At 37.5% G+C, this 16,759-nt stretch overlaps 1 protein-coding gene across 1 annotated transcript in view; it reads left to right on the forward strand.

Annotated features, from left to right (window-relative positions):
- Nucleotides 1-428: 428 nt before the first annotated feature.
- Nucleotides 429-16,759, forward strand: part of SMYD3 (SET and MYND domain containing 3) — a 1,009,300-nt gene continuing 992,969 nt past the window's right edge. The window contains exon 1 of the mRNA XM_051993450.1: nt 429-656. Within this exon, the coding sequence (XP_051849410.1) occupies nt 493-656 (164 nt within the window). The 5' untranslated portion in view covers nt 429-492. The remainder of the gene's footprint in view (nt 657-16,759) is intronic.

Below are 16,759 nucleotides of genomic sequence, written 5' to 3' on the forward strand. Positions count from 1 at the left end.
TTGTAAAACGTTTTACAAACCTCGTGCTAGATAATGCTGGCATTATTATTATTAGTAGTAGCAGTATTTCCTAACTGTTTGCCTCTTTGCAGCATCTGAAACCTGCATCGCTTCGGACACTGTTCTTGCTGGGTTTTTGCGACATTACTGTCTCGCTACTCAGTTTCCTCTGCAGGATTATCCTCCATCAGGTAATTGACAAACTTGAAGAAGCAATTCCCCAGACAAGCCCGCCAGGCTCAAGGCGCGGTTAAGAGCAGCACGGAGCGCTACTTGCACTACAACTCTCAAAAGCACTCTCTTTGGGACTCCAGCCTTCTAGCCCTGGGCATGCTCAGTGGACTGGTGAAGTACTGGAAACTTGCCCCGCCTACCTTGGCTACGCGCGAGTGTAAAGCGCAGGCGCCAGTGCCCTGGAAGCCCGGGAGTTCTGGCTCAGCTGGTGGGGACGAGATCCGAGCTGAGTGTGGCGCTCCTTAGCGCGGAGAAAAGATGGAGAGGTCCAAGCTGGAGAAATTCCGGAGTCCGAGCAGGGGGAACGGACTCCGGGCTGTGGCCCCGCTGCGGCCCGGGGAGCTGCTCTTCAGGTCGGAGCCCTTGGCTTACACAGTGTGCAAAGGGAGCCGAGGTGTAGTGTGCGAGCGCTGCCTGTGCAGGTACGGGGCAAGTTTCTGCTCACCTGTGTGTATGTGTCCAGGGATGCCGTGGAGAGAGTGTAGGGCAGTTGGGCGGGCAGAAGGACGGAGACTAGAAGGCGCCGAATGTCCTGGAGGGCAGGCGGGACGGAGTTTGCCCTTCTCCATTTAATGTACAAGGACTGCGGAAGAGGGGGACCTGATTCCAGCTCCCAGGCTGGAGGTGGGACCACCTTTCAGGTGCCGAACCCCGGGCGCTAACCCACGTGTTTAAAGAGTTGCCCTGAAGGGACGTGCGTTCTTGGGAACACCCCTCCGCAACTCTGGCCTGTCTACCCTTTCCTCCCGTCTGCCAAGGTCCTTGTTCCTCCGTGGGGGTAGGGTAGGAAGAAGGAGATGCCTGAAGACGGCCAGGTGGAGTTGGAGAGATGGGTTCCACCTGGGGAAAAGAGCCGAGACGGCTGAGGCTGGCAACTGACAGGGGTGGGAATTAGGCAAAGGGAGCCACCCAGAAGGAGGAGCGAGCGCTGCGGATTGGGGGAGAGCCTCCGGAGAGGCTTGATGATTTGGGGTAGTAGGCTTGGGGAGGGAGAAAGTCTGAAAGGAAGTGCATGTAATAGTGCTTTTGCAGGGATGTGTGTGTGTGTGTGTACACACACACGTACGTGAACCTGATTTAAAAGTCAGCATCCAACACGACTTCTGCCTGCCTCAGTCTCTTTATTTATAAATGGGGATAAAAATAGCGTCTACCTCCCAAAGTTGTTGTGAGGATCAAATGAGATAATTATTGTAGCACAGTCCCAGGCACATAGTAAACCCTAGGTTAATGTTAACTATCATATAAATTTACACACATGAATACAACATATCCAAAGTGTCCCAAAAGTCTTGGTGCAGGTTTAGTCTCTTAAAGCTTAAAACTTGCATAATATATACTATATTCGTTTATATGTCTGCGTACACTTACATGCAGAGACACATACATATGAGAACCTTGGATAGTGGATAGAGAGCCGGCCTTCAGTGTCAGAAGAATCTAGATTTAAGTCTTACTTCTGCCTGTGGGACTCATCATGAAAGATGAAGTTCTTGGTAACTTTAAAAATTTTTTTTAAATAACTTTTTATTGATAGAACGCATGCCAGGGTAATTTTTTTTACAGCATTATCCCTTGCATTCACTTCTGTTCCGATTTTTCCCCTCCCTCCCTCCACCCCCTCCCCCAGATGGCAAGCAGTCCTATACATGTTGAATGGGTTGCAGTATATCCTAGATACAACATATGTGTGCAGAACCGAACAGTTTTCTTGTTGCACAGGGAGAGAAGGTATAAATAACCCGGGAAGAAAAACAAAAATGCAAGCAGTTTATGGTAACTTTAAAATTAAAGTTAATTTGTATAAGTATTTGTATAAAGTGACTTACCGAAGGCCATGCAATTAGTAAAAAATGAGCCTAAAGGCCTGTCTTTAATCTGACTATAAATTGCAGATTTGAAGCCTCCAGCTATAAATTGCAGTAGATGCCATCTATATAGTAGAGGGAAATTCCTTATACCAATAAACACACAAGTCCAATCCAAGTATGTGTATAGGAATTCTTTAGATCATAAGATCATAGAGTGTTGGAAGAGATCCTAGAGGTCATTTTACAGATGAGGAAACTGAGACCCACAGAGATTGTGGGCTTAAAATTATACAACTAATAAATGACCAACATGGGATTTGCACTAACGTTCTCTGACTCTAAATTTGTTGTCTTTTCCACTGACTCTCAATTTCAGATGTAGAGTTGTTGCTTTTGTTTTAGTTTAGTTTAGTTTTTGGGTTGGACTTGTGATTCCATAGGTGCAAGGAAATCCCAATATGCAGCCTCTTTCTTCTGTCAGATGAAGTGTTTATTTGTAACATATACCTTGGAGAGTTGCTTGCGTTAAGTAATTTACCTATAGTCACTCAGAATATGACCCAAGGATAGATTTGAATTTAGATCCTCCTGGGTATATTGGGTTCTCCATTAGTTCTACTGTTCCAGCTCCAGCCTATCTTTCCAGACTAATTACTTATTATCCTCTCTCATGACCATCTAGGCTCCATCAAAAGTGACCTACTGGTTGTTCTTGGTAGTTTGACATTCCATTTCAGGTCATCCTGACTTTGCTCAGACTTTCTGCAGTTAGGATTGTTCTTTCTTTGCTCAGTCTGTAGGGACCTCTAAGTTGCCTTCTAGATACAGTCAAGTATCATCTCTTCTAAGAGGCTTTTCTTGAGTTCCTTAATTATTCCTCACCTGAAGCCAGAGCATAATTTTTTTTCATTTTGTATAGATGTTTCATTTCATTTGCATAGGTGTATAGCATCATAACAATAGATGCTAATCTATTAGCATGTTATATGCTCCCTCTTTCTCCCCCAATGTAAAGTCCTCGAGGATAATAACTGACATTTATATTTGTATCTGCAGGGACCAGAACAATACCCAGCATGTTTATTGATTGATTGAAAGATATTTATATACTTAGAGGAAGCAGCATGTGTACTGATGCAGAACTCTCACTGTGGAAGAATAGGATGTTGCTTTGAATCCCAATCACTCACTATCTTTGGGACCTTGAGCAACTTATGTCATATTTGCAAGTTTTAGTTTTTGTGCAAGTGAATGAGGGCATGGGACTAAATGACTTCTGAGATGCCTTGCAGCTGATTCTTAGTCCTTTTTGCCTCTCTAGGGAGACAGAGACAGAGACACACAATATGTTAGCTTCAATAAGGGATATGTATGTATATGTAGGTCTAAAAATTACGTGACAATTTGTGTTTCTAACTATGAAGAGGTGGGGATATTCCTTTCCAAATACTTGCTTTGCCCCATAATTGACTTATAATTTAAATTTTTAAGTGTCAAGCAGTGGCAATCAGTTGTTTTCTTGAGATGGAGATAAGTTGTGCAAGCTTGTTGTGATTCTATTGGAAAACAGATTGCTTTCTTACTCTTTGGTTTAAAAGGAAAGCAAGACTTGCAGCCCTGGATATTTAATTAGATATATATATTAAAACTGTGCAAAGCCCTGAGGATACAAAGAAAAAAAAAAAGAAACACTTCTTCTTCAGGCACTTTCATTCTGTGAGGGGGAAGAAAAAAATGTATATGTCAGTAAATACAAAGTATGTATATATAAAATAATTGCAAGAAAGGAGAGAATGCTGGGAACTTGGAGTATCAAGATAGTTCTTTTGTTAAGAAGGCTACCTTAACTCTATCTTGAAGTAAGGGGAGGAGATTTTAGGAGGTAGAGGTTAAGTTAAGGTGGTACATCTAAAAAAAAAAACCAGAGATGCTGAAAAAGACACTGATCCTTTTAGAGACTCAGTATCTATACAAGGAACAGCTAGAAAGCTAGATTGCTTGAAAAGTGAAATAAGACTGAGAAGTGAGGCAGCTAGGTGGTGCAGTAGATAGAGCACCAGCCCTGAAGTCAGGAGGACCTGAGTTCAAATTAGGACTCAGACACATAACACTTCCTAGCTGTGTAACCCTGGGCAAATCACTTAACCCCATTTGTCTCAGCAAAAATAAATAAATGAATGAATGAATGAATGAATAAATAAATAAATTAATAAACAAACAAACAAACAAATAAATAATAAATAAGACTAAGAATATAGGTAGGAGCCAGATTATGGAGGACTTTAATTTTCAAGGTAAGAATTAACTCTTTTTCCCTTAAAGGCTGTAAAAAAGTTGTTGTTTTTTGTTGTTGTTGAGGGGAAGGGGAATGATATGGTTAAATCTCTCTTTTAGGAACAGCTATTTGAAGTTATCTGGAAGAGAAGGAAGAAGCTAGGGAGTGGGATTGGAAGCTACTGCAGTTAGGACACTTATATTATCTTTTGAGTGAATTTTAGGCCGTGGAGGTGATGTTTGGAGTTTTCTCCTTGTTACATCCTCAATGTTTTATCCCAAAATTTACATGCCCAGGATGAAAAACTTGCCTCTGAAAATTCTCTATTTTTCTTTGTAGAATATATGGATCAGCTTGCAGATAAAAACCAACCTGGCAAATTATTTAGGGCTGGAACAAAAGTCTCCTGGAATTAATAAATAAATGATGATTAATTAGTAGCTAGATTATCAGAGATCAGCACTTGAATGATCTGAATTGTTTGGCTTCTCAAACAAGTCCATGGCAGACCTCTTCAGTTTTGGATGTGATTCCTTTTGAGTATACTATTAACAATTGTCAGGGTGCCTCCCTATAATGATGTTATATGTAGTAAGTATTTGATTTTATGTCATCTATTTGTGTATCTAGACTCTAGATCTAGGTCATTGTAAAGTTATTAATTGAAGGGATTCAGTGGAAAAAATGTTAAAGGAGAATTTTGGAAAAATCAGAGGTGTGAAAATTATTTATGTAGGATTAGAAGACCTAACTGGGTTAAAGTCCCTTACTGCTTATGGTATCAGGGTTAATTCATTTAGCTTCTGAAACTCAGTTTCCTTATCTGTAAAAGAGAAGTAACAATACATTACCTGATCATGGGCTGGTCAATAGGAAAGATCTTGTGTAGCTGTATGTGAATATGAATTGCTTTTTTTCCCCCTGAGATGTTATTAGTAATAAATAATAAGCCTAGCAGGAGGATGAAGGAAAAAAAATGTGTTTATGCCTTCAAGCAATTCACAATGTAATTGTGAAATTGTAAGACATGGAAGATAAAACTTGAAAAGTGTAGAGTTAAGGTAATGTAAGTTGGAAACTAGTTAGGATAGGGGAGACTCTAATTTAGATTCTTTCTGTTAAAATCTTGCTTCAGACATTTACTAGCTGTGGGACCCCAGGCAAGTCACTTAACCCCCATTTACCTCAATTTCCTTATTCACAAAATAGGCATGTAATGGCATCTGCTTCCAGGTGTGTTGAAGATGAAATAAGGTCCCATGTAAATGTCTTGCAAACTATAAAAACTATATAAATGCTAGCTGTTATTATTATTATCATTATCATCATTTTATTGTTATTGTTATTATGCAAGAAAGAACCTTCATATGGGGGGAAAATCAAAGATTTTCTAGGGAGAAGAGGAAGTAGAATGTGGTATGATATTTTAAGACCTATTTTGGAAAGGATATGGATGATAGGGAGATAAAATGTTGAACACTCACTAAAGATTTATCAAATGCCTACTATGTACTGTGCTGGCTGCTCAGACTATAAAGATGGGGGGTGGAGAAGACAATCCTAGCTTGGCAAATTGCTTATATTCTTTTTTTTTTTTTTTTTTTAAGGCAATTGGGGTTAAATGTAATTGCATATATTCTAATGGGTAGATATAATTCATCACAAAAATTTTCTAAAACAGACTGGGCCCAAAATTATCACAGTAGTCTTAAAAATCTAATACTTAAAAAAATTCTCCAGTTTTTTTCTTTTAGTCTTTCCTGTTTTCCATCTTATTTGAATTATAGAACACAAGATATTTATCTGCAACATTTAATTTCCCCATAAACCCTCTCTTTAAACTGAGTTCAAAATAAAAAGGAAGAATATATTCATCCATCCTTTTCTTAGATCCACTGACCCATTTTCATTAGATTTGCCTGAATTCATTTTGGCTCTGCCTGGGCTATCTGGATTTGTGCTTATTTTCATGTCTGTTATAGTATATTTGTTTTCCTTTGTGGAGAAACTTAAACCAGCCTCTCCAGCTTCTCCTGCTTTTTTCTTCATCAAAGACTGGTTTCAGGTTGCATCTGATCTTACAGAAAAAGAGGAGTGTGGAGGAGAAAGAGATGCCAATAGAGGACCTGATGGGAATCAGACAGTGCACTTTAGGGAAAAAAATGAGCATATTCTCTCTGTTTTATCTCTTATTTGTTCTTAAGTCTTTGGGATATTTGTCTCTTTGGGTAGAAAGAGAGTTAAGGAGGAACATGCTGAGAGTATTTGCTGCAGCTTCAAATTAAGGATCACTAAATTCTGTCCTCATATTAATTAGAATAACACACATTAACCTTATCTTATGTTCAATTGTATTTTTTATTTATTTTATTGAATATTTCCCAATTATATTTTAATCTGGTCCTCCTAACATCCTCAGTTGGTGAGTATAGATAGAGGCCTTAAGAGCTCCCCTTTTCTCTCAGCTTCTAATAATTTTTATCCTCATTATAGGATTTATAAATGATTTCATAGTACTTTTTTTGGTGTTGGAGTTTTTATATAAATATTAGGGTAATTCTAGACCAAAAGAAAAATGAGTCTTTAAAATGTCAGCTAGAGAGGATTTATCCTTTTATAATCTGTTGTGAGTTTCTTTGTTTATCTGGCAATTGGTGAGATGAGACTAGAAGGAAAGAAAAGAGAATTTCTAGATAACATTATTATTTCACTTACATGATCATATTTACCTTGTTCAAACTGGCTGATAGGGACTGAAATGAATGGCCATCCTTGCTCAAAGACGATGATTGAATATTTTATAAAGAATTTTTTTTTTTTTTGGTGGTGGGGGAGAGGTACATTGTGGTTAGTGTAATGGTGTGAATCAGATTTTTCCTCCTCTGATTGTTCCAAACCAATCTTTGTGATCGTTCAGTTGCCTTCATTAATTAAGCACCTACTCTTTGCCAAGCAGTGTGTTATGTCCTGGTGCATATATGAAGATAGTTAAGATGTACATCCTGTTCTCATGAAGCTTACCTATTCTTTTGGACAATTGAGCATATTGGTTTCTTCAGATCCCCCTCCCCCATTTCTAATTGCTTGCCTCTTTTCTTCAATTTATTTTACAAGAACTGCTTTGGCATCCTGATGTCATACATTTCTCAGGATAATTCAGACTAGTAGATGAGCTGTAGATTTGATGCTTTTTGAAGTGACTTGCTTCTAGATCTCATTACTGAAGACTGTCTTGTCACTTTAGTTATATATATTAGTGTTACTGGTCTGAAGTTTTCATAGACTTTGTTTTATGCTTCCAATTTTACATGTTGGATCCAAAATTTTGAATTCAAATGGTTACCTTATTTATCAAGTAATCAGTTGCCAAATGTGGTTTGTGTACCTGTTGTGCAAGGTACTGTGCTAAACAGTGAGACAGACAAACATAAAATAAGGTCCTCTTTCAGAAGAAATTTAATAGATGAGGGAAATTGTATAATTGTATAATATTATATAATAGCTTTTAAAATTCTGTACTATAAAAAATGTCTATAGCTATTTCTGATATGTATATACATATTTATGTTATTTGTGTATAATATATATATCTCTTTATATCTTCTATATCATGATCTCTGTTCCATCTTTATCTGTATTTATATCTTTATATCTATACTTATATCTATCTGAGACAGTACAATATAGTGGATAAAACAACGTCTATATGGAAATTGGGGTCATTTTTTCTGACAGTTTATCTGGGAATGGGACATTCAATCCCTTAGTGTCCTGAACCACTTTCAGATCTACCTTGGTAGAGGGAAATTTACTTACATGATATTAGAAAGTAAATAAATGTCAAATGAGTTCAATTGAGGTCACTTTTAGTTGTAGCAGTCAGAAAGCTGTCACTGTATAGATAGGCTGGTTTTGAACTGTTTCTTCAAAGAGAGGAAAGATTTTGACAAGTGCAGAGAGGGGAAGGGAGTGGTAACAGGATGAGAAAAGTTATAGAGTCAGGAACTTGTAAAGGGGTGCTGACAAGACTAGTTGTCCGAAGGGAGGATTAAGTAGAGAGAAGTATTTAGGGAGGGGTTAGATTGTTGTGCAGCATGCATGTCAAACTAAGAAATTTCAATTGCAGAGGCAGTGAAGGGTGACACATATCATCATATTAATAGTTTGGAAAGCAAAACTCAGTGGAGAGAGATGAGGAGTCAGAAGACTATATGTGAAAGCTAAGGACTGAACCTTGGAGAATGCTATTGTTTAGGCATAGGGTAATAGGAGGAAGAAGACCCATGGAAGTCAACTGAGGTGGAGGAGAATGATGATTTTTCAAAACAAAATCCCTGACTTTTATCTGCATTAAAGTCTATAGGACATTTAGTAGTCATGCTATTCTTTTGGCAATTTGGTTATCCTTAAGCCATGTTTCAAGGCATAACAGAGGCCAGAGGACAAGACAGTAGAGAGAGGAACAGGGAGAAGGATTGAAAGTGTAAGTGAGGAGTTAGATTCTTCTGAAATCAGAGGAAAGGAAAAGAATATATAGAAAGAGACCTTTAAAAGTAAGGAAATGGTATGAGATGAGATTTTATGTTGAGGATAATGGAGAAGGCTTAGAGTAATTATTATACTGATTTTGCTAGTGAGTTGATAAGAGATGATTAAAAGGATTGTTGATGGATGGTCCTGTTGAAGCTTGCAAAGATTTGTAGTGGACTGGTTCTTCCATTAGCTTTGTTTTTCAGTGTGTGACCAGGCATAGGGTGTGGCCAAATAAAGAACCACTGAACAATCTTTTATAGCTCATTTCTTCTGTGGGAAGATAATCTGCAGAAATAAATATCTACAGCTTATTGATATTCAGAGGCTTCAGAATTATTAGATTTTCCTTTTTTCTTCTTGTTCATTTTATTAAATAGTATTTTCTCTCAATTACATGTCAAGAAATTTAAAAAAATTTTTTATTATAGCTTTTGATTTACAAGATATATACATAGATAAATTTTCAGCATTGACAGTTACAAATCCTTTTGTTCCAACTTTTTCCCTTCTTCCCCCTATCCCTTCCCCCAGATGGCAGGTAAGATCCATACATATTAAATATGTTAAAGTATATGTTAAGTACAATATATGTATACATGTCCATACAGTTATTTTGCTGCACAAGAAGAATCGGACTTTGAAATAGTGTGCAATTAACCTATGAAGGAAATCAAAAATGCAGGTGGACAAAAATAGAGGGATTGGGAATTCTATGTAGTGGTTCATAGTCATCTCCTAGAGTTCTTTCCCTGGGTGTAGCTGGTTCAGTTCATTACTGCTCTATTGGAACTGATTTGGTTCATCTCATTGCTGAAGAGGGCCATGTCCATCAGAATTGATCATCATATAGTATTGTTGTTGAAGTGTATAATGATCTCCTGGTTCTTCTCATCTCACTCAGCATCAATTCATGTAAGTTTCTCCAAGTCTTTCTGAAATCATCCTGCTGGTCATTTCTTCTTTTTTTTTTTTTTTAATATCTTTTTATTGATAGAACGCATGCCAGGGTAATTTTTTACAGCATTATCCCTTGCATTCATTTCTGTTCTGATTTTTCCCCTCCCTCCCTCCACCCCTTCCCCCAGATGGCAAGCAGTCCTTTACATGTTGAATAGGTTACAGTATATCCTGGATACAATATATGTGTGCAGAACCGAACAGTTTTCTTGTTGCACAGGGAGAATTGAATTCAGAAGGTATAAATAACCCGGGAAGAAAAACAAAAATGCAATCAGTTTATATTCATTTCCCAGTGTTCTTTCTCTGGGTGTAGCTGCTTCTGTCCATCTTTGATCAATTAAGGCTCTCTTTATCGAAGAGATCCACTTCCATCAGAATACATCCTCAAACAGTATCGTTGTTGAGGTATATAATGATCTCCTGGTCCTGCTCATTTCACTCAGCATCAGTTCGTGTAAGTCTCGCCAGTCCTCTCTGTATTCATCCTGCTGGTCATTCCTTACAGAACAATAATATTCCATAACATTCATATACCACAATTTACTTAACCATTCTCCAATTGATGGACATACTTTCATTTTCCAGCTTCTAGCCACTACAAACAGGGCTGCCACAAACATTTTGGCACATACAAGTCCCTTTCCTTTCTTTAGTATCTCTTTGGGGTATAAGCCCAGTAGAAACACTGCTGGATCAAAGATATGCACAGTTTGATAACTTTTTGAGCATAGTTTGAAATTGCTCTCCAGAATGGCTGGATGTGTTCACAATTCCACCAACAATGTATCAGTGTCCCTGTTTTTCCACATCCCCTCCAACATTCCGCATTATCTTTCCCTGTCATTCTAGCCAATCTGACAGATGTGTAGTGGTATCTCAGAGTTGTTTTAATTTGCATTTCTCTGATTAATAATGATTTGGCTGCTGGTCATTTCTTACAGAAGAATAATATTCCATAAGATTCATATACCACAATTTATTCAGCCATTCTCCAATTGATGGGCAGCCACTCAGTTTCCAGTTTCTGGCCACTACAAAGAGGGCCTCCCCAAACATTATCAGGAAAATTTTTAGCATTTTTTTTACAAGATTTTGAATTCCAAATTTTTCTCCTCTCCTTCCCTCTTCCAAAGGTGGGTAGGCAATTTGATATAGATTATGCATATGCTATCATGTAAAATATATTTCCACATTAGTCACAGTTGTGAAATAAGAAACATATCAAAAGGAAAAAAAAACATGAGAAAGATTAAGATAAGTGAAAAAATATGTTTCAGTCTGTATTCAGAGTCCATCAGTTCTTTATCTGGTTATGGATAGCATTTTCTTTCATGAGTTTTTTTAATTTGTCTTGGAACATTGTGCTGTTGAGAAGAATGGAGTCATTCATAGTTGATCATCACACAGAATTGCTGATGCTGTATACAATATTTTCTTGGTTCTATTTATTTCACTTTGCATCAGTTCCTACAAATCTTTACAGGTTTTTCTGAAATCTGCCTGTTCATGATTTCTTATAGCGCAATAATATTCCATTATATTTATATGCCACAGCTCATTCAACCATTCCCTAATTGATGAGCATTTCTCCTGATTGCTACCATGGAAAGGGCTGCTATAAATATTTTTGCACATGTATGTCCTTTACTTTTTTATGATCTCTTTTGGTTGGTATTGCTGGATTAAAATTATGTGCAGTTTGGTTGCCATTTGGACATGATTATTTTCATAATACTTGTTTTACATACTGGTGGTTATACACAGGTAGAGAAGTATCCCCCTTCTTCTACCCTCCCAAATCCTCTGAACTTTACCTAAAATGGAATTGGAGTTACAAAATGCATAAGAATTGACTTAAAGGTGATCTCTGTTGTTAATAACAAAAACTAACACTTATACTGCACTTTAAGGTTTGCACTGTGCTTTATGTATATCATTTCATTTGCTAGAAGAGTGCTGGGGTATTTTGGGGAATTAAAAATCCACAATTTTTGTACAGTGTAGAATATAGTATTACATGCAATTAATCATTGAAGCCTTTCAGGGCCTATCTTAAAGTCTGCTTCAGGTCCTACTTCCTTCATGAAACTTCCCTGATTCTCCCTTCATGTCTTAATTACAAAAATGATATTTTATCCTGATGACCTTGCTTAACAATTTGTACCTTTTCTATAATAATTCAAATGTAGAATAGAATTTAATACATTAGTATTAAATATTTCTGTGTTATTTCTCTTGCACCTGATGCCTTTCTCTCATCTATTAGACTATAAGTTTCATGAAAGAAATATATAATGAATATATTTTTCTTTCTCCAAAGACAGTGTCACATACCTCTCAAATTGGCTAAGATGACAAGAAAAAATAATGATGAATATTGGAAAAGATGTGGGAAAACTGGGACACTAATACATTGGTGGAACTGTGAAAGGAATAACCATTCTGGAGAGCAAGATAGAATTATGCCCAAAGGGCTATCAAACTGTGCATATCCTTTGTTCCAGCAATTTTTCTACTAGGCTTATATCCCAAAGATTTTAAAGGAGGGAAGGGGACCCACATGTACAAAAATGTTTGTGGCAGCCGTTTTTCATAGTGGCAAGGAACTGGATTATATGATTATATGATGCTCAATGCTGATGAATATGGCTCTCTTCAACAAGGAGATGATTCAGACCAGTTTCAATGATCTCATGATAAAGAAAGCCATCTACAACTAAAGAGAGGACTCTGGAAACTGAGTGTGGTTCACAACATAGCATTTTCACTCTTTTTGTTGTTTCCTTGCATTTTATTTTCTTTCTCATTTTTTTTTCTGTTTGATTTGATTTTTCTTATGCAGCAAAATAATTGTATAAATATGTATGCATATATTGGATTTAGCATATATTTCTACTGTGTTTAACATATATTGGATTACTTTCCATCTAGGGAAGGGGTGAGGAAAGAGGAGGGAAAATTGGAATGCAAGGTTTTGCAAGGGTTAATGTTCTGTTTACTATGTATATTACTTTCTTGGCTCTGCTTATTTTATCCTGCACACAATTCATGTAGATCTTTGTATGCTTCTTTGTATTCATCTCATACATAATTTCTTATAACACAGCAGTATTCTATTATATTAATATAGCATAATTTATTTAGCCATTCCTCAACTAATAGGCATCTACTTTATTTCTAACTATTGGCTACCACAAAAAGTGCTGCTATCAATATTTTGGAATATAACAGCCTGATAGTATTTTAAGCTTTATTTCTGATAGAATTCATCATAGATTTGATGACTATTCCATAGTCAAGTTTTCAAGATACTCTTTTTTTTATTTTAGTAACAATAATAATTACAAAAAGGAAAAGGAGGATGATTAGAAATCAATAAACATTTATTAAGTGCCTATTAGTTCCCACTCAGAGGATTTTTCAATGACCCGAGGCAAGGACACAAGAAATAGTGTCTGGGAAAGTTTAAATTTATTACAGCTCAGCTGTTTCTGAGCAATTTTCTTGATCAATGACACCATGCTTAGAGCATCTGTGGATGTGTCATATAGCACAGGTATTAAATATGTAAGCAGAAGAGCTGGGGATTTTAGTGAACAATACAAATAAAGATGAAACATGGCAATCTTCCCCTCTAAAACTCCCCCCTCCAATCTCCTCACCAAACAACCCCCAAATCCTAAAGAAATCTTAGAAATGCATTGGAAGAGGAATGGTTTATTGAATATAGTAGGTAAAAATTCAGCTGTAATGTGCTCTAGTCGGAGCGCATTCAGAATTTTGTGTTCAGTTCTGAATGACAAATTTAAAGAAAAACACTGGCAAACTGGAGAATGTCCAGAGTAGTGTGAATAGTATGATAAGGGCCCTTGAGATTATACCATATGGGGATTGAGCAAAGGAACTGAGGATGTTGAAGTAATAGGCAGCGGATGGGAGGCAAGTACCTTGTCACAATTAATAGTTAATACTTTGATCATGTGACTGTCACTTGACCTACGTTGATCATACAGGTAGAAATTACTTGGTCAGTAAAAGTACAGATGTTTTAATCTTCATTTCCTTTCTTTTCTCTATTATAAAATGGATCTGGTTATTTACTCTCTCAAAGCACTATTCCCCTTCCCTCACACACTTTAAAGATTTTATAGACACCCTCTTGCTTATTTGTTGGAATTTATTCATTTTCGTTATCGTTGCTGTGATCTGCTGATTGAAATTTCTGCTTGTCCTCTTTCCGCATCTGGGTCACCAGACAGCAAGTCACCTTATTAGCATACCATCTAGATTTCGATCTTCTCCCATTAATAATTAATTACCTAATCTGTCCCCTCAGAACTAACTCCATTGTGGCTATTACCTTTCCCAGTTATTACTTTTTGAAGGAGTATGATTTATTCCATCTTTGGCCCATGTCCCCACCTACTTAGATTATGCTCTTTTTTATCCATTTCCTTTAATTGTGTCATTTATTCAATTTCACTGACATTGTGATTTAAATTCACCATTGAATTAAATTTAAAAATACATAGTAAAAGTAGAAACATCATTTGGATGTACATCTTCATTAGGAAGAGTTGATCTATTATGACTTTAAATGTACCATTTAATTAGATTAGAAATACATAGTAAAGAAGACCCATCAGTTGAATGTAATATAGGCTTTACATCTTTATTGGAGAGGCTTGATATGTTATGATTTTAAATGTACCATTTAATTAAATTAAAAATACATAGTAAAAACAGAAGTCAAGTTATGTAGCCTATACATCTTCATTGGGAAGAGTTGAAATGTTATGATTTTAAATGTACCATTTAAGTAGATTAGAAACTTTATAGTAAAAGCAGTTGCATCAGTTGGATGTAATATTAATGCTGTATCTTCATTGGGAAGAATTGATACTTGCAGTCTTAAGTTGGCATAGTTTTGATCTCAGTAATAGGAAGACTGGAATATCTATATTGTCTAAATCCTCATTTCTCCCTATCTTTTAAAATAGTTTGCATCAGTTCAAGTGCTGCATATCTGAGAAATCAACCTGGGGAAAGGAAGCAAAGCCAGAAAATAAGTGTACCAGTAGGCAAGTAGGTGATACAGTGGATAGAGGACTGGGCCTGGAATCAGAAAAATTCAAGTTCAAATTCAGCCTCTGTAATGACCACGTATTTAAAATCAGCCAGATCCAGGAATTCAGGTTAAGAGAAAAATCTTCAATCTTTATTGAAGTAAAGAGGAGAAAAAAGATTGCGATAGCAATATGGGCAAGAAGGATTGTGATAGCAATATGGGCAGCTGTGACAGGAAGCCAGCTAGCAGAGAGAGACCTGGGCTGAAAGGCCGTCGCAATGGCAATGCAAGCAGTCTCTCCTTCCCCTTCCTTTTCCATTCCCCTGCCTCCACCCACCAAAATCGTCATTTCCTATACAATACATCAGGACTTGCACAAAGAGTGGGTGGGGGCCATTCTTTCTCCAAGCTTATATATTAATAGAGTATGGTCCAATTACTATTTAGCCTAATGTGCTTGTGACCTCAGTGCATCAACCTGAGTCTCAGCCCATTACATCTCCCACTTTCTTTTGTTTTAGAACACAGGTGGTCATGCCATCCCTGACTCCTCAGGGAGGTCAGAGCCCCTAAGGGGAGGTGATCACACCTTCCCTGACTTCTTAGGAAAGGAGGTGAAAGCACCAAAAAGGAGGTGATCACAACCCCCCTGACTTCTCAGGAAGGGAGATGAAAAACACCAAAGGGAAGTGGGGGTTGCTAGCGGATTTCTGGGCTGAAGGGTCTTATTATGCACAAACCCATCAGCATGGGAGGTATTACACAACAAGCACATAGCAATAACACAGAGGCTATTAGTGATGACTCTCCCCACAGTCAGTGCAGGCTTGATGTGGTGTAACAAATATGAATTATACACCCAAGTAATGGTATAACAAACAATATAAATCAACATGGTGTTGTAAAAGATTGCCAGAAGTCCTAGAAGGAGAGTATGTAAACAGCAGTCACACATACGCCTTCTTCAGCAGCCAAGAGATAGTCCAAAACCAATCTATTGTCCATTGCTTCACATATCAGGGAATCCAATCATCCCCCCAAGTTTTTGAAGTCCTGCAAAAGTCTTTTTATGTATTAGGGAATCCAATGATTCCAACAGATTTTGAAGTCCTGTAAGAGTCTTATCATTTCTCAGAAAATCCAATGATTTCTGAGGGCTTTCAAGTCTTATGTCTTAAAGGATCCAATGATTCCTGAGGGTTTTCAAGTCCTACAAGAATCTTATCATGTCTCAGAGAATCCAATAATTCCTGAGGGTTTTGAAGTCCAACAATTTTCTATGTCCATGAGTCAAATGCCATAACTGCCATGCTCTTTTAATGGTGAGCACAATCAGCAACAGAACCACCTGATATTTCTTGGGTCTTCTCCTTCGTTTCAAGGGTCTGCTCCATCTCTCTGCGATGGACAAGGCGAATATGGCTTGTTGGCACCCATCTGATTCCTTCTCCACCTGTAGAGATACAAGCAAACCCTCTCCCCCAAGCAGTTAGCCTATCTGGTCCCTTCCATTCACCACTTTCTGAGTCTCTCCACATCACCTGGCGGTTATCTAAAGATAGTGGAGTTGCTCGCACTGGACACTGCCCTTCCGGTGGGTTATAAAACCTGTCTGCCGGAGCCAGTGCATCTTTGTCAAAAATCAAGAAGTTAATAGTATAAAGGGCTAGATTTAGAAGTTTTCTAGGGTTACCTGTGGCTCCCCCTTTCTTTTGTTTTTGGAGCAGCGTCTTAATGTCTCTGTTTCTCCTTTCTACTATTGCCTGTCCTTGAGGATTAAAGGGTATGCCAGTAGTGTGTAAAATCTTATACTGTGCACAAAAGTGTGCAAAATGTTTGGAGGTGTATGCAGGACCATTGTCTGTTTTTATTGCTTGT

Source organism: Antechinus flavipes, chromosome 4 (assembly GCF_016432865.1).
Source record: "Antechinus flavipes isolate AdamAnt ecotype Samford, QLD, Australia chromosome 4, AdamAnt_v2, whole genome shotgun sequence".
NCBI lineage: Eukaryota > Metazoa > Chordata > Mammalia > Dasyuromorphia > Dasyuridae > Antechinus > Antechinus flavipes.